The 22316-nt window shown below is 39.4% G+C and overlaps 2 protein-coding genes across 2 annotated transcripts in view; both read left to right on the top strand.

The window, feature by feature from the left end:
• Positions 1–9981, top strand: part of Fcar (Fc alpha receptor) — a 34105-nt gene extending 24124 nt beyond the window's left edge. Inside the window, exons 4-5 of the mRNA NM_201992.1 lie at positions 6081–6368; positions 8914–9981. Of these exons, the coding sequence (NP_973721.1) occupies positions 6081–6368; positions 8914–9116 (491 nt within the window). The 3' untranslated portion in view covers positions 9117–9981. The remainder of the gene's footprint in view (positions 1–6080; positions 6369–8913) is intronic.
• A 3863-nt stretch (positions 9982–13844) lies between these two features.
• On the top strand, positions 13845–21691 carry Ncr1 (natural cytotoxicity triggering receptor 1). The gene is made up of 8 exons (NM_057199.2): positions 13845–13912; positions 13991–14026; positions 14213–14497; positions 16819–17097; positions 17301–17351; positions 19383–19430; positions 19540–19835; positions 21463–21691. The coding sequence occupies exons 1-7, from the start codon at positions 13879–13881 to the stop codon at positions 19782–19784; spliced, it is 978 nt and encodes a 325-aa protein (NP_476547.1). The 5' UTR covers positions 13845–13878; the 3' UTR covers positions 19785–19835; positions 21463–21691.
• The last annotated feature ends 625 nt before the right edge of the window (positions 21692–22316 follow it).

Below are 22316 nucleotides of genomic sequence, written 5' to 3'. Positions count from 1 at the left end.
GGGAAGCATCTGGAACACATGGGCACTGGAAAAAATTTCCTGAACAAAACACCAATGGCTTATGCTCTAAGATCAAGAATCGACAAATGGGATCTCATAAAACTGCAAAGCTTCTGTAAGGCAAAGGACACTGTGGTTAGGACAAAACGGCAACCAACAGATTGGGAAAAGATCTTTACCAATCCTACAACAGATAGAGGCCTTATATCCAAAATATACAAAGAACTCAAGAAGTTAGACAGCAGGGAGACAAATAACCCTATTAAAAAATGGGGTTCAGAGCTAAACAAAGAATTCGCAGCTGAGGAATGCCGAATGGCTGAGAAACACCTAAAGAAATGTTGAAAATCTTTAGTCATAAGAGAAATGCAAATCAAAACAACCCTGAGATTTCACCTCACACCAGTAGAATGGCTAAGATCAAAAACTCAGATGACAGCAGATGCTGGCGAGGATGCGGAGAAAGAGGAACACTCCTCCATTGTTGGTGGGATTGCAGACTGGTACAACCATTCTGGAAATCAGTCTGGAGTTTCCTCAGAAAATTGGACATTGAACTGCCTGAGGATCCAGCTATACCTCTCTTGGGCATATACCCAAAAGATTCCCCAACATATAAAAAAGACACGTGCTCCACTATGTTCATCGCAGCCTTATTTATAATAGCCAGAAGCTGGAAAGAACCCAGATGCCCTTCAACAGAGGAATGGATACAGAAAATGTGGTACATCTACACAATGGAATATTACTCAGCTATCAAAAACAATGCCTTTATGAAATTCGTAGGCAAATGGTTGGAACTGGAAAATATCATCCTAAGTGAGGTAACCCAATCACAGAAAAACACACATGGTATGCACTCATTGATAAGTGGCTATTAGCCCAAATGCTTGAATTACCCTAGATGCCTAGAACAAATGAAACTCAAGACGGATGATCAAAATGTGAATGCTTCACTCCTTCTTTAAAAGGGGAATAAGAATAACTGTGGCAGGGAATAGAGAGGCAAAGATTAAAACAGAGACAGAAGGAACACCCATTCAGAGCCTGCCCCACATGTGGCCCACACATATACAGCCATCCAATTAGACAAGATAGATGAAGCAAAGAAGTGCAGGCTGACAGGAGCCGGATGTAGATCGCTGCTGAGAGACACAGCCAGAATACAGCAAATACAGAGGCGATTGCCAGCATCAAACCACTGAACTGAGAATAGGACCCCCGTTGAAGGAATCAGAGAAAGAACTGGAAGAGCTTGAAGGGGCTAGAGACCCCATATGTACAACAAAGCCAAGCAACCAGAGCTTGCAGGGACTAAGCCACTACCTAAAGACTATACATGGACTGACCCTGGACTCTGACCTCATAGGTAGCAATGAATATCCTAGTAAGAGCACCAGTGGAAGGGGAAGCCCTGGGTCCTGCTAAGACTGAACCCCCAGTGAACGTGATTGTTGGGGGGAGGGCGGCAATGGGGGGAGGATGGGGAGGGGAACACCCATAAAGAAGGTGAGGGGGAGGGATTAGGGGGATGTTTGCCCGGAAACCGGGAAAGGGAATAACACTCGAAATGTATATAAGAAATACTCAAGTTAATAAAAAAAAGAAAGAAAGAAAGAAAGAAAGAAAGAAAGAAAGAAAGAAAGAAAGAAAGAAAGAAAGAAAGAAAGAAGGAAAGAAAGAAAGAGAGAAAGAAAGAGAGAAAGAAAGAAGACCCATGACGAGGCTGGCTCCCCAGCATTCATATTTTAATCTTTATTTAAATTTCATTTATTTACATTTCATATAATGTAATTTTTCATACTCCCCCTCCCACCCCATTCATCCCAGATCCTCCTCACCTCCCATAATTTTAGGATAGCTTTAGGTTCATAAAAAACTGAGAAGAGGTTGAAAGTCATTTCCATCTCTCCAGGGTACAGATTCTCTATTGCTAACATCCATCATCAGTAAAAAAAAGTTTCTCACCAAGAATGAATGAATAAATATCAATACACCCTTCATAGCTGATTGCACAGTATATTCAAATTTCCTTAGTTGCTATCTAAATGACCTTTATCTTATCTTTACCCCTTCAAAGATCTTACATTGCATTTAGTCCTCTCTCAGATATCACAGTTTCTAATGTCTTTTATATTCTTAGCAGTTTCAAAGAGTAGAGGTAAGTATTTTCTGGGACTTACTATTTTTAGTAGTTGTCTGATACTTTTCTTATGACTACTCTGAGTCATGGGTCACTACAAAAAGACCAGAAGCAATTCATGTTGTACTCCAACTGTTCTTGCCACCAAAAAAAGCATGTGTGAAACATAAGCTAATTCACCCTAACTAGCCATTATATATATATATATATATATATATACATATATACATATATACATGTATCAAGCATTACAGTATGCATGATAAATACACAACACCATTTAGTTTAAAAATAAGACAGATGTGATCATGCACAGTAATAATCCCAGAGGCAGAAGCAGGAGGAACAGAAATTCTAGGCCATCTGTGGCTATATAATGAGTTTGAAGTTAGCCCAGGCTACATAAAAGCCTGTTGAAAGAGGTGTGCCAGGGGACAGCCTCAGCTGAGGGCAGGGTGCATGCAACAGCAGTGAAGGGAAAAAAGGATCATACATGAGGCATCATTCACTTCATGAGAGACCAGACAGAGAGGAAGCACATCTTGGTATGGCTTTTTCTATTCTGACAACTTTTGTCTCTTTCAAGCTTTATTTATACATAAAATCATTTCCTCAGAAATTTTATGCATTTATTACACAGCTTTTCAAAACACATTTTCTTATAAAGTCTTCCTTGATTACACAAGAATATTTAAAGAGGAACAAAGTGAGTAAACAGCAATTTTATAAGAACTAAAAAGTAACATTATGATAAAAACAATTTTCTTTAAACTCAATGTCTTCCTCCTTAAGACTTACGTTGTAAAGCCTTACAGTTACAGAAGTGCTAGACAGGATGACTTCGTTAGATTTCATTCTGTCTCAGTTTGGCATAAGATTAATAGATCAAAACTTATTTCCTATTACCTGTTACATCTAACTTGGCCTTCTACAAAAGTTCAATCTCTGACCCCCTATTTACTTCTTCCTTTTCTTCCTCTATTATTTCTTTTATATTTGGCATAGGACAATAGTACTTGTTTGTTTGTTTGTTGATTGATTCTTAAAATATTGTGCAACCCCTTAATTAATCAAAGGGAGTCTAACAGTAAAGCTCTGGACTGACAAGTCTATTCAGAGAGACAGGCAGTTCACTGAACCAGGATGCCTTCCTCTGTGTCTGTCATGAACCCTTGTTTTAGTACAATCCCTATCTTTATGACAATTCTGTAAAGAACAGAAGAATATCAGAATTCCCAAAACTGCTGACTTTTGCCTTCAGAAAGGTACCACGGCCTGTCATTAACTGTATGATCAAAATCTCTTCCTATTCATACAAGTTCCTTATTTCTAAAGTTGGGCATAAAATTACAGTTTGTCAGCTTCCACTATTTCCTTAAGATTTTTTTCTTTAATAATTCTTCTCAAATCCTCTGTCTCATGCTTACTAACAATACTCTCTAAGACATAAATGTTTATTTAAGTAGTAAGTTCTTAACAAAGACTCAATTTTCTGCATAACTATTTTTCCAGGGAACTTTCATTAATTTCATTCTTATTTACACTAGTTTTTTCTTATCCCAGCTCAAGCTTTTGGAGAGAGACCTTTAACAGCAAGAAGCATAAGTATAGCAAAAGGTGTGCAGCAAGTATCCAGCAAGGGCAGTGAATGATCAGTCCAGATTGCCCGAACACTGTAACTTTGTCAAACAGCACCTTCAGGATTCTTGACATCACCAAAGTGGCGTGCAAAGGAAGGAAAGGAGGGATAGAACAAAGGAAGAAGAGGGGATAGAATGGGAATGGAGGGAAGTAGAGAGGAGAAGAGGAAAGGAGAAGCTTAGTATGTTGGTATAAGTCAGTAATCTCACCACTCAAGAAGCTGAGACAGAAGGTTCATGAGTTCAAAGCTAACCTGAATTACGTTTCAAGACCCCATCTCAAAACCTAAATAATTTTTTAAATCAGTGTATAAAAAGTTGTACAGTGTTTGTGTATTGTACATAAGACCCTGGATCCAATACGCATCACAAATAATAAATTTGCTTTTGTTCTTTTTGGGGTTTTTTGTTTGTGTTTAGTATTGCTTATACTTTCATGTCACTAGTCGTACATTAATTTATGTATCTATGTAAAAGCCTAGGGTCCACAAAGGAGAAAACATAATACTTTTTGTGAGTCTGACTTAATTAACTTAATATAAAAATCCTCAGTCACATCCACTTTCCTACCAATGACATAACTTTGTCTTTTTGGTTGGAACCAACCCTGCTGTGCATTGCATTGCAGCACACAGGCTTTTCTAGATGTCAGTCTCAGTCCCACTATGTATCCCATGCTAACCTTAACTCATGACTTTCAAATTCTCCTCTCAAGTGCTGAGATTTTGTTCACAAAACATAACACCTACCTGGCTGCAAAAAAAAATTAAACAGGAAAAAGATGACATCTTTTTTTAGAGGAAATCTTTTAGTTGATTTATTCGACTGAATTTTCTGTTAAAAAATATGTATGTATGAGGGTGTTTCTATGAATGTATGTCTGTATACTAGAAGAGGGCATAAAATCCCATTAGACTACAGTTAAAGATAGTTGTGAGCCACCATGTAGGTTCTGAGAATTGAACTCGGCATCCCTATAGGAGCAGTGTTCTTAACTACTGAGCCATCTCTCCAACACCATCAATTGATTTTTTTCCATCTTAATTAATTGGGTATTTCTTATTTATATTTTGATTGTTATTCCCTTTCCCGGTTTCCAGGCCAACATCCCACTAGACCCTCACCTCCCCTTCTATATGTGTGTTCCCCTCCCCATCCTTCCCCCATTACCGCCCTCCCCGCAACAATCACGTTCACTGGGGTCCAGTCTTGGCAGGACCAAGGGCTTCCCCTTCCACTGGTGCTCTTACTAGGATATTCATTGCTACCTATGAGGTTGGAGCCCAGGGTCAGTCCATGTATAGTCTTTGGGTAGTGGCTTAGTCCCTGGAAGCCCTGATTGGTTGGCATTGTTGCTCATATGGGGTCTCAAGCCCCTTCAACCTCTTTCACTCCTTACTCTGATTCCTTCAACAGGGGTCCTGTTCTCAGTTCAGTGGTTTGCTGCTGGCATTCGCCTATGTATTTGCTGTATTCTGGCTGTGTCTCTCAGGAGAGATCTACATCCGGTTCCTGTTGGCCTGCACTTATTTGCTTCATCCATCTTATCTAGTTTGGTGGCTTTATATGTATGGGCCACATGTGGGGCAGGCTCTGAATGGGTGTTTCTTCTGCCTCTGTTCTAAACTTTGCCTCCCTATTCCCTCCCAAGGGTATTCTTGTTCCCCTTTTAAAGAAGGAGTGAAGCATTCACATTTTGGTCATCCTTCTTGAGTTTCATGTATTCTGTGCATCTAGGGTAATTCAAGCATTTGAGCAAATAGCCACTTATCAATGAGTGCATACCATGTGTGTTTTTCTGTGATTGGGTTAGCTCACTCAGGATGATATTTTCCAGTTCCAACCATTTGCCTACGAATTTCATAAAGGCATTGTTTTTGATAGCTGAGTAATATTCCATTGTGTAGATGTACCACATTTTCTGTATCCATTCCTCTGTGGAAGGGCATCTGGGTTCTTTCCAGCTTCTGGCTATTATAAATAAGGCTGCTATGAACATAGTGGAGCATGTGTCTTTGTTATATGTTTGGGCATCTTTTGGATATATGCCCAAGAGAGGTATAGTATAGCTGGGTCCTCAGGTAGTTCAATGTCCAATTTTCTGAGGAACCTCCAGATTGATTTCCAGAATGGTTGTACCAGTCTGCAATCCCAATCATCCAGAACTGGGGTTACAAACAATTGTGACTCTGGGAATTCAGTCAGTGCTTTTACCTGTTGACCCATTGCTCCAGTCCCTGAAAATCTTTGTTTTAAATAACAAAATTTTGCTAACACCTCCTTATCTACTCTTCCAGGCTTGTATGACAAACCTGTCCTCTCCACAGATCAAAGCCTTGTGTTGTTACCAGGAGAGAACGTTTCCTTCAAGTGTAGTTCAGCCCACAACCTGTTCAACAGATTTTCACTGGCCAAAGAGGGAGAAGCTTCCTTGCCATTGCACCAACATAAGGAGTCTCAAGGCAACTTCCACCTGGGTCCTGTGAACGCTGACTTCATTGGAAAATACAGATGCTACGGCTGGCACAACAACAGCCCCTATGTGTGGTCAGCCCCCAGTGATGCCCTGGAGCTCATTGTCTCAGGTAGATACAACATGGCCCAGCTCTTTGTTCTTTACCAAGGCTGTCTCTAAGTGAGGGTATAAATAGGTGTCCTGAGATAAGTGAGTATGGCAGTAGAAACTCACTCCCCTGAGTAACATGAATAGAAAGAGGCATCTCACTTACTCCACACTACACCTCTCTGTGTGTCTGTGTCTGTGTGTCTATGTGTGTGTATCAAACTAAAAGTCCCAAATTCAAAATAGATTATCAGGGATCCATGTTGAAATAGAACACAGTCTACTGTAGCGTATCATTGGAATTTTGAAATCTTAGTAACTAGCAATCCTTAAACTCAGTTTCAGAATTTACTGAGAGTGATTGGCCAGGAAAAAATATAAAGACTGAATCATGAAACTCATTTATTATGTTCTTTACATATAACACAGTACTTAAAGGAAGGAGAAAAGGTGAGACTTGTGAGAAAAAAACAATTGCTGGTAACTGAGTGGGCTGACCACATTCAGCCTCTTATATCTATCTTTTGAAAAGAGCGTTATCACTCTAGTCATGCTATGAGCTTATGCATTGTGATAGCTGTGGATAACAATGTTGTAGAGCTAGACAGGTCTTTTCAATTAGCAGAATAGACAAAACTCAATTTTCATACAAAAGAATCAAAGTACAATTAAAGAACCAATCCCTGATGACTTAGAGAACTAACTGCAAAATATACCTAGTGAAAGACCACAGGAAAAAAAATCATCTTGACCTTGACACAGAAAATAGTTTTTAAAACAAGATATATGACTTGCTTTCTCTAAGGAAAAGAACTAATAAACTCAACCAAACTAGATTTTAAAATGCTTGTTCATGATAATGATAAAAGAAAAAAATCACATTTCATATAACTAAGAAATAGAACTAAGTCTTTTTCATAAGATAGAATATCACTCACATGTGCATGCTAGGAAAACCCTCTTTTTTTGGGTGTTCTTTTTTTTCGGAGCTGGGGACCGAACCCAGGGCCTTTCGCTTCCTATGCAAGCGCTCTACCACTGAGCTAAATCCCCAACCCCGGAAAACCGTCTTTTAAAAAGAGGATGCTATTAAATGTTTAAATTTTCTGACTATTGTAAGCATATTATTATATTATACCCTTTAAAAACATAGGTTGGTAAAATAAAGAGCATCTAACATGAAGAAATAAAAATGAGTAACTTACTGGGCATCATTGTCTGGTCCTATGGAGGTTTGATGCCCCAGAGAACAGGGATCAGGGAATGCTAGAAGAGTAAGGCAGGAGTGGGTGGGTAGGTGAGAGAGTACCTTGTTAGAGGCAAAGGAGAGGGGGATGGGGTGGGAGGTTCATGGAGGGGAGACCAGGAAGGGGGAAGACATTTAAAATGTAAACAAATGAAATGATTAATAAATTTTTAAAAAGAAAACTTTTATAAATTAAAAAAAAAATGCCAGCAACCACATGGTGGCTCACAACCACCTATAATCAGGTCTGGTGCCCTCTTCTGGCCTGTAGTTGCATACATGCAGACAGAAAGCTGTATGATGTATACATAATAAATAAATAAATGTCAAAAAAAATTTTAAAAGAGTTCTCCCTTAAAAGGGGGGGAGGGCTGGAGAGATGGCTCAGTGGTTAAAAGCACCCGACTATTCTTCCAGAGGTCCTGAGTTCAATTCCCAGCAACAACATGGTGGCTCACAACCATCTGTAAAGAGATCCGATGACCTCTTCTGGTGTATCTGAAGACAGCTACAGTGTACTTATATATAATAAATGAATAAATCTTTTTAAAAATGGAGATGAACTACCAAAAGAATATACATGGACTGACCCAGGGCTCCAACTGCATATGTAGCAGAGAATAGCCTTGTTGGGGCACCAGTGGAAGGGGAAGTCCTTGGTCCTGCCAAGGTTGGACCCCCAGTGCAGGGGAATATGGGGGGGCAATAAGGGAGATGTATAGAGGGAATACCTGCATGGGGGAAGAGGAGGAGAGGAAATGGGGGCTTATGGACAGGAAACTGGGAAGGAGAATAACGTTTGAAATGTAAGTAAAGAAATATATCTAATAAAAATATTTTTTAAAAATGGGGATGATAAATTGGACTGAAATTGAGTAACAGAATGCCTACCTAGCATGCATAAAGCAATGGGCTCTATCCCCATCATAATAAGAATAGTTTTTAAGTAAAGGAAATTTTTTTATCTGAAATCTTGTCATATACATATCTCCCAGGCAACAATTAATAAATTCCCATGTAGGGTGAGGAAAGTATGAAGGAAAAAATTTACAACTCCAGACACAGGGTTAATGAAACCACCCAGTGAGATGAGAAAGACAAGGAACAACCTCCCCATAATCACCTTCATTCCCAGGAACCACAGTTTCTCACCTGTGACCTCCCTCTGTCCCATACAACCTAAAAGTGTGAGGTCTGTGAATATAGGAGTTTATTAAAAAGGACCACATTTTGGCACATCAATATAGGAATGAGCCCCTTATTCAAAGACATAAAATTAGGCTAGAATGGACCATGACCAACAATCACCTCTTTCTTTCAGTTACATCTCTAGACTCCGAGAAGCATGATTACGTGATGGAGAATTCAATCCGGATAGGTATGGCTGGGCTGGTCCTTGTCATACTCTTGGTGATAGTATCTGAAGATTGGTACAGCCACAGGATCTCACACAAGGAATGCTGTCAGGAACGGGCTGCAAAGAGATGGAGCAAACAGGGTGTCAGACCTAGTGACTGTAGATAAATACTGGGAACCACAGGTTCTTGCAAACAGGAAAAGCCATTAAAAGCTTGGATCTATCTGAAGGCTACAAGGTTTGAGCGAAAAGTGTCCACCACAGGCTCATGTGTTTGAATACTTACTCTCCAGCAGAGGATGCTGTTTGGGGAGATGTATAGAACCTTCAAGTTGTGATATATATAGTTCACTGGAGGCTACTCTTTGAAGGTTATAGTCACTTCAGGTTCCCATCTAGATGTCTACCACCATACACTCCCATGGAACTGCTTCTATGATATTCCTTTCTGCCATGATAGAATACTCCCTCTGAAAAGATGAGCCAGAATCAGTCTCGTCTTTCTTCCTGTCAGGTGGCAAAAAAATTAACCAATACACAGAGACATCAGATGGTATGGTCATGGATTGATCTGGTGCTATATCTTCTCTATTAGTTAGCACACAACTTTGGCGTTTTAATACATTTTTCTTTTATTTGTGAGCTTATAATATAATTACACAATTTCATTCTTCCCTTGGATAGGTTTTGTCAACTTGAAACAAACTAGGAGCATCTGGGGAGAGGGTACTTTAATTGAAAAAATACTTCAGTCAGCTTGCCCTTCAAGCAAGCCTGTGGGGTATTTTCTTGATTAACGGTTGCTGTGGGAGCAGGGAGGCCAGCTCACTGTGGGTGGCATCTCCCTGGGCAGGTGTTTCTGGGTTTTAGGAAAAGCAAACTGAGCAAGCCATGGAGAGCAAGCCAGTAAGCAGCATTCTTTCGTGGACTCTGCCTTCAGCTCCTGCCTCCATGCGTATGCTTTCACTTTCTACCCTGGCTTCCCCTGATGATGGAATGTAACCTGTAAACCAAATAAATCTTTTCCTCCACAAGTTGCTTTGGTCATGGCATTTTATGACAACTATAGAAAGCAAATGAAGAAAAATGATCATAATTTTCCATCTCTTTATACCATTTTGATTTTTCTCCTTTTTGTAGTAGTGTGGATTGAACAAAAGGTCTCATGTATGCTAAATGAGTTATCTACAAATGAGTTACATCCCTAGCCCTCTTTTTATTTTAAGACAAGTTTTCATAGCATTTTCCCAGCTGGCCTTGAACTTACTTTGTGGCACAGTCTCACCTCAAACTTGTGATCCTCTGTGCAAACGGTTTTTCTAAGAAATGATGTTTAAAGTTTGCCTTTACAAACCAAACTTTCATTCAACTTGTAATCAATTTAATAATGTGATTTAAGATCTTTATAGCTATGTACTAATTCTTCTGACATACTATATACTCAGCCTGTTCAGAATTAGTTGACATGTAGAATAACCTTACAATCAAACATACTATACTTTGAACGTCCAATGTAAGCAACTCTTCCAAGCTCAGCTGAATGCACAGTCTCAATTATACCATATTTCCTATTTCAGCTTTCTGACACATTAGTGCCCTGATGCAAAAGTGAGTGTGTGTGTGTGTGCATTTATATTCACTATTGCTTCTTATATTAGAATATTATTATTAAACTCTACTACCTCTAGAGTAAACCAGGCCCATACTTGGGTAATCAAACCAAGAGTCTTTCTTCTTTTATAAATCACCACAATCTTCAAGCATCAGTTTGTTGGGTAGCTAGGATAACAGGCCTGCAACATCAGACCAGAACCTCCCTTTTAATCCTCATGTTTTCTTTATTCTTTGTATTTCTTCTTTATATTTTTATTTTTACTGTTTGAAATTTTTATGCATGAATGTATTTTGAAGAAATCCACTCCCATCTCCTCCCCTTCAATTCCTTTCCTATCCATATACCCACTATGCCCACCCCACCCTTGCATATTCTATTTTAAAATTTGTTAAACCTAGTTAGTGCTGCCAGTATGTGCATGCTGTAGGGGCATCTAGTGGAACATGGGCAACCTCTTAATGGCTGCATCCTCAGGGAAAAAAATCTGACTCCCTCTCCTAGCAGCCATCAATTGCCAAAAGAGTTCCTTGGCTAGGGATGCAACGTTGTGACTCCTCTCTCCCATCTACACTGGAATTTGGAAGTTTTTAAAGTGTCTCTACTAATTATAAGTGACTGGTAGACTGGCTAAAATCGTAAGTGCCCCCCCTTTGACTTTAAGGTATTGGTATTGTCTAAATGTAAATTAAATTCATAAACATGAGAATAAATAAAGGACACAATGATATTAGAATATGAAACTGTATTAAATGGCAACTTCATTTCAGGCACAAAATCTTCACTTGCAACTTTAAATGATGCTGGAGTTCTATCTTATAACAATACTAATGCATTTCAAACTATTGAATCAATAATTGATTGTTTCAAAAAGTTAGAATATGCCAGTCTCACCAACACCAATAACATATATATTCTATACTAAGTGTAATCTGAAGTTGGAGGAAGACTTAAAGTAAGATGAGGATTATTAGAGATGTGGAATGGCAAAATGGGAAGGGTAATTAAAAGTAATGGCTCTTTTGTGGAAAGACCACAAAGCTGTATGTATTCCACACATGTATGGAATGTCATACCAAAAGCCTCATTTACACGATTAATACATGCTAATAAAATTTAGGGAAATCATGAGGAAATTATTTTGGAGATTCATATCATAAAAGAAATCTTGAGGGCTAGAGAGACGGCTCAGCCATTAAATGCTAAGCTCACAACCAGAAATATAAGAAATCATGAGTTTGAAAAAAATAGGGTGTGAATTCCTGCCTTGACACGAACACATAACTGTTAGCCAAATAAACCATTTCTCCTCAAGGTGACTTTTCTCAGGGTAACTTATCACAGCAACAGAAATTAAACTAGAACAATGGTTAAAAGAAAAAATCTGAAAATCCACCAGATGACAAAAATGTTGAAAAAAAATGAAGGTCTAGAAAATCTATAAAGTCAAATTACAGCAGAAAGCTTCCCAAGTCTAGACATAAATATTCAAATACAAGTTACCTTGAACTCCAACTAGATATATAATCAGAGTAAAAGACATAATACAATCAAGATATCAAAACTATGAGACAAAGAAAGAATATTAAAAACTGTAAGAGACAGACACCAACTCACTTATAAAGCCACAAATATCAGTACAATATCAGGTCTCTCAGGAACTCTAAAAGGCAGAAAAATGTGGAATGATGTACTTCAAGACCTGAAACTGATTAACTCAACTATATTAACTATATTATTATTATTATTATTATTATTAACTCTATACAGAAAAAAATTGTGCCATGCAACTGACAAGACAGTAAGGACTTTTCCATGTAAACACCAACTAAAGATTGTCATGACCACCACACAAGCCTCCCAGAAGATGACAAAACTAATACCATGCACAGAAAGGAAAAAAAGATGCTCTCAGTTGCAGGGATACAAGAAATAATAAATTTCATGAGAGAAAAAGATAAGACAGGAAGGAGTAATTGCTGTCCAACACAGGAAAACAGCAAAACACAAAATTAATAGAGGAGAATGGAAGGAGCAAATAACCTGACCAACAACTCAGTAAAACGCTTACCTAACAAGTAGGAGACTCTCAGTTCAGTCCTCAAAAGCCTCAAAGAAAATAAAGCCTAGCAGAAGCTAGGAAGGTGGCACAGTGGTTCAAAGCACCCATGTCAGAAGGCTCACAACCACCTGTAATTCCCGCCCTAGGGAATCCTATGCTCTCTTCTGGCCTCTTTGGGCACTCATGTGTATATACCCACACAGAAACACACATAATTAAAAAATTGAATCATTAAATATAAGAGCCAAGTGTGGTAGCAAATTATTATATAATAATTGTGCTGGAAGAGAGAGATAGGTGGTTACCTAGGGCTCGTAGGTCAGCCAACCTTGCATACTTGGCAAGCTCCTGGCTCTTGAGGTACATTTTATCAAAAAAAAATAAATAAATGGACATGTATGCAAATACACATACATCTAATAAGCGTTGAGGAGATGGTTCACTGATTAAAATCCTTGCTATGCTAGTGTAAAGACAAGAGTTTGTCTCCCTAGAGCTTACATAAAATGTCAGATGGACATAGAAGCCCACTTGTAATTCCAGCCTGGGAATGCAGAGACAAGGAATCCACAGAACAAGTTGGCTAGGGAGATTCATCCCATTGATGAGCTCTGGGTTTGATTGAGAGACCCTGCCTCGGTAAATAAGATGGAGGAGCAACCAAGGATGATCCAAGACATCAACCTCAGGCCTCCACACGCACACATGTACATAGATGTGTCTATATACATATGCAAAATGCATACAAGTGCATGCCACACATGCACATGAAGATAAAAATAGAATAATAGCATTTTACTGGGACAAATAGAAAAATTATTAATATTGTATTAATGTTGCTTTTCTGTTAAACTAATTATCAAATCCAAACACATGTATGTTGCACATGGGAATGCAAAGATTAAAATCCCCATATTGGGAAATCCTCAGACCTTTTGCTCTGTGAATCTCCTCCATGCCTTCCTTTGAATGGATTTGTAGGTTAACCCAGAAATCGATTGCAGACTGAGCAGTTGATGGTCAGAGTAACCTTCTAGATCCAAAATGTGGTTAAATGTGTTATGTAAACCAAGCCTTTGTCTAAAGTCCAAGATCAATGGTAAAAGGAGAGCTGTGAATCTTTCTGTTTTTAAAAAAAAATGTGTGAAAGTCGCATGCTGATTAGCGTTAGGCCTCACCCACCACATCCTGTTCATCTCCCTCACCCACAGGATTCAGTCCACATACACTATTCAGCACCGGACTGGCTACTGGTATGCTGCCAACACTCACTGCCCTACTCTGCCTTGGTGAGTCCTTCGCTAAAGGGGAGAGGAATGGAGAGCAGGTGTGGGGAGAGACTGTATATCATTATCACTGTTTTCTAGGTCTATGTCTGAGCCAAAGGATCAACACTGAAAAACGTAAGTCCTTCCCTCGGAGTCTTAGGGTCATTCTTATGGGTATGTGTTAGAGGTCCATCTGAGAACCTCCAGAGACAGAGGCAAGCATTCTGCCTTGCTAGGGTGGCCTTAAGCTGGTGGCTGAGAAAAAATGGTATAGATAGGTAAATGGTTCACCTGGGATGCCTACCTCTGGTCCCTTTTCAGAGACTCTCCCAAAACCCATCATCTGGGCCAAACCTAGTATCATGGTCACAAAAGGAAACTCGGTGAACATCTGGTGTCAGGGGGCTCAGAGTGCTTCTGAGTATCAACTGTACTTTGAAGGAAGCTTTTTTGCCTTGGAGAGACCAAAGTCATCGAGATCGATGAATAAAGTCAAGTTCTTCATTTCACAAATGACCTCACATACTGCAGGGATCTACACCTGCTTCTATCAGAGTGGAGAGCTCTGGTCAGAGTCAAGCAACCCCCTGAAACTGGTGGTAACTGGTAAGTGTCTTGATTTTTTAGATGCAATATCACCTTGGCATGATCACAGGGAGTGCCTGTGTACATGAATGCTGAAAACTATCTAAACCCTACTCTGACACTGCATATCTTGGCTGGAACTCGGGGGATGTGTCCAATCATAGCTACTTCCTACAAGGACAATAGTTGTGGTAAGATACCTGTCCTAGAAACAAGTGTGTCTTAGGTCAAGATCTCTGAGAAAAAATTATTCTGCAATAGGCCACTGTGTGCAAGGGTAAGACTAAGAGAATCAAAGCTGGGTGGGAGGAGGTTGATCTGTGATGGAGTTTGGTCAGAAAATGTAGCCACACACACAGTTCTCAAATTTAACCAAGCTTGAAAACAGCTATTTTGCATACATGTTCATGAGATTATTAGTCGCAATAGCTAAAAGGTTAGATGGTTCATGAATAACAGACCTTGCCTGTTCAAGTATGAGAACCTGAGTTCGAATCTACAGAACTCACATAAAAAGCCAGGTGTTCCTATGACACTAGAACTGGACAAGGAACAACATAAGATTGCTAAGGCTTGATAGACACCATCCTTGCTGTTGGTTCCTTCAGACCCTATTTTAAAGAAATAAGATGAAGAGGTATAGACCAGGGTACCCAATGTCTTCCTTTAGCACATGCATATAAACAGACAGGACCATACACCACACATACCACACACAAATACACAGAGGAAAAAAAATAGAGAAACTAGATAAATAAATAATTAGCTAAAAGGTACTGATAACACTGGTATCTCTGGATTAACAAAATGTGCTATATCTATACAGTGGAATATTACTCTACCTTGCAAAGAAAATGCTAGCATTTTCCTATATCTTCCTATGACATGGCTGAACCCTGAGGACATTATGCTAATGAAGACAACCCAGTCACAAGAGAACAAATACTATCTGTTTGCAACTTAACTGAGTTACATGAAATAGTCAAATTCACAAAGACAAAAATAAAATGTAGAAGGGTGGTTACCAGACCATGGGAAAAAGAAAGGGAATTATTTAATGGTGTAAAAGTTTCTGGTTTTGAGAAGAAAAATTTCTGGAGGTGAAGCATACTAATGGTTTGTAGCAGTTGCATATGTTTAATAACTAACCAAGTGTTCATGCATGTAGAGTGGTGTGTGTGTGTGTGTGTGTGTGTGTGTGTGTGTGTGTGTGTGTGTGTGTGCCTAAGAGCATGTTATTTTCCAGGAATTGCTTGCCTTATTTTTTGAGAGGGTCTCTCACTGGTATCTTGGGCTCACCAAGTACATATACTAGGATAGCTGGCCAAAAAGTATGCCTATCCTTCTCCAGCAGTGCCATGCATCACATGCCCCAGTTTCTATGTTGATATTGGCAATCAAACCCATACCTGAGGATCAAATTCATGTCTTTACCAACTGAGTTACCTCCACAGGCTTCCAAAAAATTATTTCTTTAGGACAGGGGAAAGCCCAGAAGGCCTCAACCTACACACAGAACTAAAGGCAAGTAAGGAATGCTGAGAAAAGGGGCTGGGGATTTAGCTCAGTGGTAGAGCGCTTACCTAGGAAGCGCAAGGCCCTGGGTTCAGTCCCCAGCTCCAAAAAAAAAAAAAAAAGAAAAAAAAAAGGAATGCTGAGAAAAGGAGAAAGTCTTACCCAGAACACACCAATTGGTTAGCCCATACTTAAATGTCAACCCTGAAAACATACAAACAAGTAACAGTAAACAGTCTGAATAGGTTGTTGTACTTGTGTATTTAGGAATATGCATATTCATAGATATAGATGTAGATATAGATATAGATGTAGATATAGATATAGATATAGATATAGATAGATATGTGTATAAACCCATACATTTAAGCATGTGTGGGGTGTGTGTGTGTGTGTGTGTGTGTGTGTGTGTGTGTGTGTGTGTGTAGAACAAAAGAGGCCACAGATTTGAAAGAGAACAAGGAGGGGTATATAGATTTGTTTATAAAATTCTAAAACAAAAAAATTTTAAAGTGCAAAAGGCTATCCTATCCCTGGGATTCTAATGCTATGATTCTGGGTAGAGGCAGTGATCTGAAAGATTCCAGGTAATTCTGGTGTTTTTGGTGCTAGAAACCAAACTCAGAAACATGGGCAGAGATGCAGAAGCTGTGATCCATGTGTCTTAATCTCAACAGATTATGGATCCATCTGAAACAACAAAAGGTATAGAAAACATAAGGAGCCCAGATTCCGAGTGATATCTGATCATAAGGACAGAGAGACAGGAGATGGAGAAGTCATGGTGTGAAAATGTTTTCTATATACCATTCCCACTTTTCTCACAGGTCTGTATGACACACCCACCCTCTGGGTTCACCCAGGGCCTGAGGTAACCTTGGGGGAGAATGTTACCTTCTCTTGCCATCTGAAGACTGCAACAAGCAAATTCTTTCTGCTCAAGGAGAGAGAATCCAACCATATCCAGCATAAATATGGGAACATCCAAGCAGAGTTCCCCATGGGCCCTGTGACTAGAGCTCACAGAGGGACATACAGATGTTTTGGCTCTTACAACGACTATGCATGGTCTTTTCCCAGTGAGCCTGTGACACTACTCATCACAGGTAAAGACATTTTTCCTGTATCTTAATCCCAGTCCTTAGGGATATCCTTGATTGTAATGAAAAAGATAGCAAAATTTCTCTGCTTGTTAGAGAGCCAACACTTGGGCACTTGGAAAACAAGGGGGGCAGAGAAAGATGAAGGAATAGAGAATAGAAGCAGAGAGCTAAAATTCTCACTTTTTAAAAGTATTTTCCATTTCTAGGAGAGGTTGAGAACACCAGCCTTGCACCCACAGACCCTGTTTCTTCTCTTGGTGAGTCACTTCTAATTTTACCAGAAAGGAGCTGTGGAATTGGTAAAGTGCTTTCCACACAAGCTTGAGGACCTAAGTTGAATCCACAGTGCCCATGTACAATTCAGGCATGGTGTCTTATTCCTGTAATCCTGGTGCTAGGGAGAGAGAGAGATAGGATCCCTGAGGCTCAACATTAAGCTAGTCTAGTTAAATTTCAAGGTTTATTGAAGGATCCTAGCTCACAAACTAAGGTAGAAAGGATTTGATCATTGGTCCACATGCACACAAACACACACACACACACACACACACACACACACACACACACTCATAGAAAAGATCAAAGCTTCCTAATAACACTAAAAATGTGATAATTTACTCAGAACATCCATTTAGTGCATAGCACCTACTGCACTCATTCAGCTCACTCAAGCCTTTGTGAAACTTATAGCCCAGTAATAAAAAAACAAACCAAGAGTCAAGTCAGGACCAATAAATGTGTTTTCTATCACACACAGAGGAAGTGGTGATGCAAGAAAAGAAAATGTCTTAAATTGATCGGGATGGAAGATAGCAAAATGAAGGAGGATTTTTCAGAGGGAAGTCTCTAAGATAAAGGAAACTGGAAAAAATACATGGAGGTACAAAGAGAGAGAGAGATTCATAGCCATGTGGAGACAGCCTCAGGCAGGAAGATGATTTGGGTGATATAGAACAGTAGTGAGGTCAATGAGGTTGAAAACACTTGTATGGGCTAGTTTCATTTCATTTTTAAAACTTTTATTAATTATTTGAGAATTGTATATAATGTTCCAATCATATTCCACTCATAAATTTACCCCCTTTTTACCCAACTTTTATGTCTTTTTTTTAATTCATCAAATACAGTTTGTGCTCTGCATAGTTCTTGAGTATGTAGCCTTCCACCAGAGCATGGCCAACCAAGCAAGGGGCAACCCCCAGCAGCTAACAATGCCAATGACTCCTCATCATACTGGGCTGGAACTTTGGGCCTATGTCCTCTCTCCATGTTGGGAGTGAGTCTATCTTGAGCTTGCACAGGTCTTATGAATGCTAACATAACAGCTGAAAGTTTATATGTGCAACTGCTCTGTTGTAGTCTCAAGACATTAGTTTCTTGTGGTCATCCATCACCTCTGGCTCTTACAAACTTTCCAGCCGTTCTTGAATAATAATCCCTGATCCTTAGGAGGAAGGATGTGATAAAGCCCATTTAGGACAGAGAATTCCACAGAGTCTTATTCTCTGGCCTTTGTTCAAGTTACCTTCTTTTCTAGTGATAATTTCTGTTGCTCTAATAAAACACCCTGGCTAAAAGCAAATCTGAAGGGGAAATGACTTATTCAGCTTCTACTTCTAGGCCATCATGGTGAGAAAATCAAGATAACAGTTCAAGCAGGTAGTCATATCCACAGTCGAACACAGAGAAAATAAAATACATTTATGTTACCTGTTTCAGTTATAATCAGGTGTTATGACCTGTATCATTCATACACTCCTGCCTAGGAAATGGTGACATCCACAAAAGGCTGGGGTCTTCACACACCAATTAATTATCAATGCACTCCTGCACAGACATACTCATAGGCCAACTTGATCTAAACAATTCCTCATTTGACCTCTCTTTTCAGGAAATTCTATATTGTGGCAAATTTTCATTTAAAACTATCTATCATAGAGGTGATAGTGGGGTTGGAGATAACTCATGTCAGACAGTGAAGAAAATGTGCAAATTTGTCTTCAGTGAGGAGAAAGAAATTTTATTGAATAAATAAGGAAAATGAGGCTTCCTTAGAGGATCTGCCTGGCAATGCAAACACCTGTTTTAATTAGCACTGTGAATGAATTCATACTTGAGTTCATCCATCTCTTTACTAGTCTACTCTATTGTCAGATTAAGCCCCTACAGCCTGGAATTCTGGGTGGGGACCAACCTGGAAATGCATAGCATGAAATATAAAAGAAAGGTTTCAAAGGAAAGATTGAACACCATCATCTCTTCATCCCCTTTTCATCCTTTATCCTCAGATTATTGGGAGTTTGACCTTTCAACCAAAGAATCAGGATTGCAGAAGGGTAAGTGAAAGTCTAAAACCATCGTCTCTGGGGAAGGTACAAGAAAAACAAGGGGGAATATGGGGTAGGTATAGCCTCTATCAGCAGTCTCCCTGTCTTCTGAATCCAGACTCTGCCTTCTGGGATCACACAGCCCAGAATCTCATTCGGATTGGCCTGGCATGCATAATCGTGATGGCTCTAGTATGGCTTTTGGCTGAAGACTGGCTCAGCAGGAGGAAGGATCATGAGAAGCTCAATAGATTAACAAGTTGGGAATGCAGGGGAAGACGGAGAATGCATCGTTACCATGAAGAGGAGCAAAGAGATGCAATATCTATGAGGGAACTGAAGGCAACTCCTGGGGATATGTGAGCTCCATGTTACCCCCTGGAGGAAGAAAGAGGTCTTTGCAGGAATGGAGGGGTAAGAGTGTTACTAAGTTAGGCAAAGCATCCTAAAGGACATGGTGAGAGGAAGCCTCTAAATTTCTACTGTGAACAAATTCTCACTGTCTCTGTTAAGCTTTAAGTACTTTGATGCTTATTTACTGCAAGTTATATTTTAGGTTACTCTGGTCTTTCCTAGAAATAACTACATTCCATGTGATGGCCATGGGAACATTTTCTATCTACCTTGGGACTTATCATTGTTTCTTTTTCTAATTTTATTTATTTATTTTATGTACATGGTGTTTTTCGGGCATGTGTGTCTGTGCACTATATGTATAGCTGGTGTCAGATCCCAAAGAACTTGAGTTAAGATAACTGTGAGCTACCATGTGGATGCTGGGAATTGAACCCAAGTTATCTGGAGGAGCAATAAGTGCTCTGAACCACTAACCCATGTCTCCAGCTCCACCCTCAATATTTTATACTGTGTATACATGTCTGTATGATGCATGCACGCACACACACATATAGATAGATAGATAGATAGATAGATAGATAGATAGATAGATAGATAGATAGATAGATAGATAGAGATATATGCTATGCCAATTAAATGAAGGTCAATGGAAATACAATTTTCTATTTCTAATTTCTAACAATTCTTCTATTTTTTGAGAATATAATTACATCTTTCCCCTGCCTTTCACTTTTTTCCCTTCAAACACTCTTTCTTCTTTCCTTTGTCTTCAAGAATTTCATTCAAAATAAGTACCAAACAGCAATACTAGTAAGTATACATATACAGCCTTGGCTAATATTATGTCAACTTGATAAATGTTAGAGTTATTCTGAAAAGGAAACTTCAGTTGAAAAAAGGTTTCCACGGGATTGATCTGTAGGACCTACAGTGCATTTTCTTGATGGATGAGTGAAGTAGGAAGGCCCAGTTTACTGTGGGTAGTGTCATTCCTAGAAGATCCTGGGTGCTATAAGGCTGAGCAAGCCATCAGGAATAAGCCAGTAACCACCACCACACTCAAGCTGCATCAGCTCTTGTCTCCAGGTTCCTGTCCTGACGTCTCTCAGTGATTTGTTGTGTTATAAAATTATAAGATAAAATAAATCCTTTTCTCCCCAGGTTACTTTTGGTCATGGCATTTTATCACAGCATTAGTAGCCCTAACTAAGACATGTACCAATTGTTTTAGGAACCACTGCAGCCACAACCAATAGAAATGCAAACTATAAACAAATAGTACAGAGACATAGGTGAGTCCCAACTAGAGCTTGGTTTCCCCATGTGGGTCCTGGGGATTAAATTGATTAGTCTTGGTGACAAGTGGGTTTTCCATTTGAGCCATTACAACAGCCCTTGGTATTTCCTTATAACAACTCCAGAACTCTGTCAATGTGCATATGTCCGTGTTCCCATCTGCACCATGGGTCCATTTAAGTTGAGCCTGTCAGCTCAGTGATTACATTCTCAGTTCTCCAATAAACTATCAGGAAACATACTGAATGAATGGGTGCATGAATACAATACAGAACTTGAGACTCCTGGGTCTGGATATGGGATGTGGGGTACAGCAGCTCTTTCCTCCTTGAACTATTTGATTGTCCTGTTAATATATTTATATGCTTCACCATTCCTTCCTATACAGGTACCTCAGTCTGGATCAATGGGAGTGGAGGCCCTTGTTCCTGTGAAGGCTTGATGCCCCAGCATAGGGGAATGCTAAGGCAGTAAGGCAGGGATGGATGGGTGGGGGAGCACCCTCATAGATGCAGGGAGGAGGGGATGGAACAGGGAGTTTTCAGAGGGGAAACCGGGAAGGGGGATAACATTTGAAATGTAAATAAATAAAATAACCAATAAAAATTTTAAAAATATATCAAAAGAATAGACTGTGCCCACTCCTCATAATAGTAAATAAAATCTGCATAATAAGAAATACAATGAGTTTTCATATTGGGCTAAACGGATATATAAGCTTGGGGAAAATCTGTGTTCAAGGAAAAGTATTCAGGCCCAAGGATGAAGTCCCAAGTTTGCACTTTGATAAGACAAGGCCATGTAAAACTGTTGCTTTGAACTTTTAATGAGCATATAAAATGAAACACTGCTTTGATCTTAGTATCAACATCCTTTTGTAACTCCAATTTTGTCTAAAACTTTATGAGGCAGTTTTCTAAAAACCTTTGTCTATAAAAATGCTAGAGAAAAATAAAGACGGCGGAGTGACTTGGATGTCTCTACACCAATCATCCATCCATCCATCCATCCAAATGTAGTCATATAGCCATTTTCTGCTTCATCTGGTGTGTGTGTGTGTGTGTGTGTGTGTGTGTGACTTTCTTTTTGGTTCACAAAGAGTTAACTAGCCTGACAAGCAAGGTGCTCCTGGCCTACTAGAAAGCCAGTTAGCAATAAATCCTTTTACTTTTTGTGTGGTGGAAATGTTCTAAGAATGAACTACTGTGGTGCTGGCATCATGCCACAATCTGTACTTAACAG

Source organism: Rattus norvegicus, chromosome 1 (genome assembly GCF_036323735.1).
Source record: "Rattus norvegicus strain BN/NHsdMcwi chromosome 1, GRCr8, whole genome shotgun sequence".
Taxonomy (NCBI): domain Eukaryota; kingdom Metazoa; phylum Chordata; class Mammalia; order Rodentia; family Muridae; genus Rattus; species Rattus norvegicus.
The sequence above is the reverse complement of the archived record's forward strand: the minus strand, read 5'-3'. Positions and strand labels throughout refer to the sequence as shown.

Bases quoted from the DNA above. Each gene is read 5' to 3' on its own strand.
- Ncr1 (NM_057199.2), top strand. From the start codon at position 13,879: ATGCTGCCAACACTCACTGCCCTACTCTGCCTTG. The intron at 14,027-14,212 runs GTAAGTCCTTCC...GTCCCTTTTCAG, and splicing joins AAGGATCAACACTGAAAAAC to AGACTCTCCCAAAACCCATC. The intron at 17,098-17,300 runs GTAAAGACATTT...TTCCATTTCTAG, and splicing joins TGTGACACTACTCATCACAG to GAGAGGTTGAGAACACCAGC.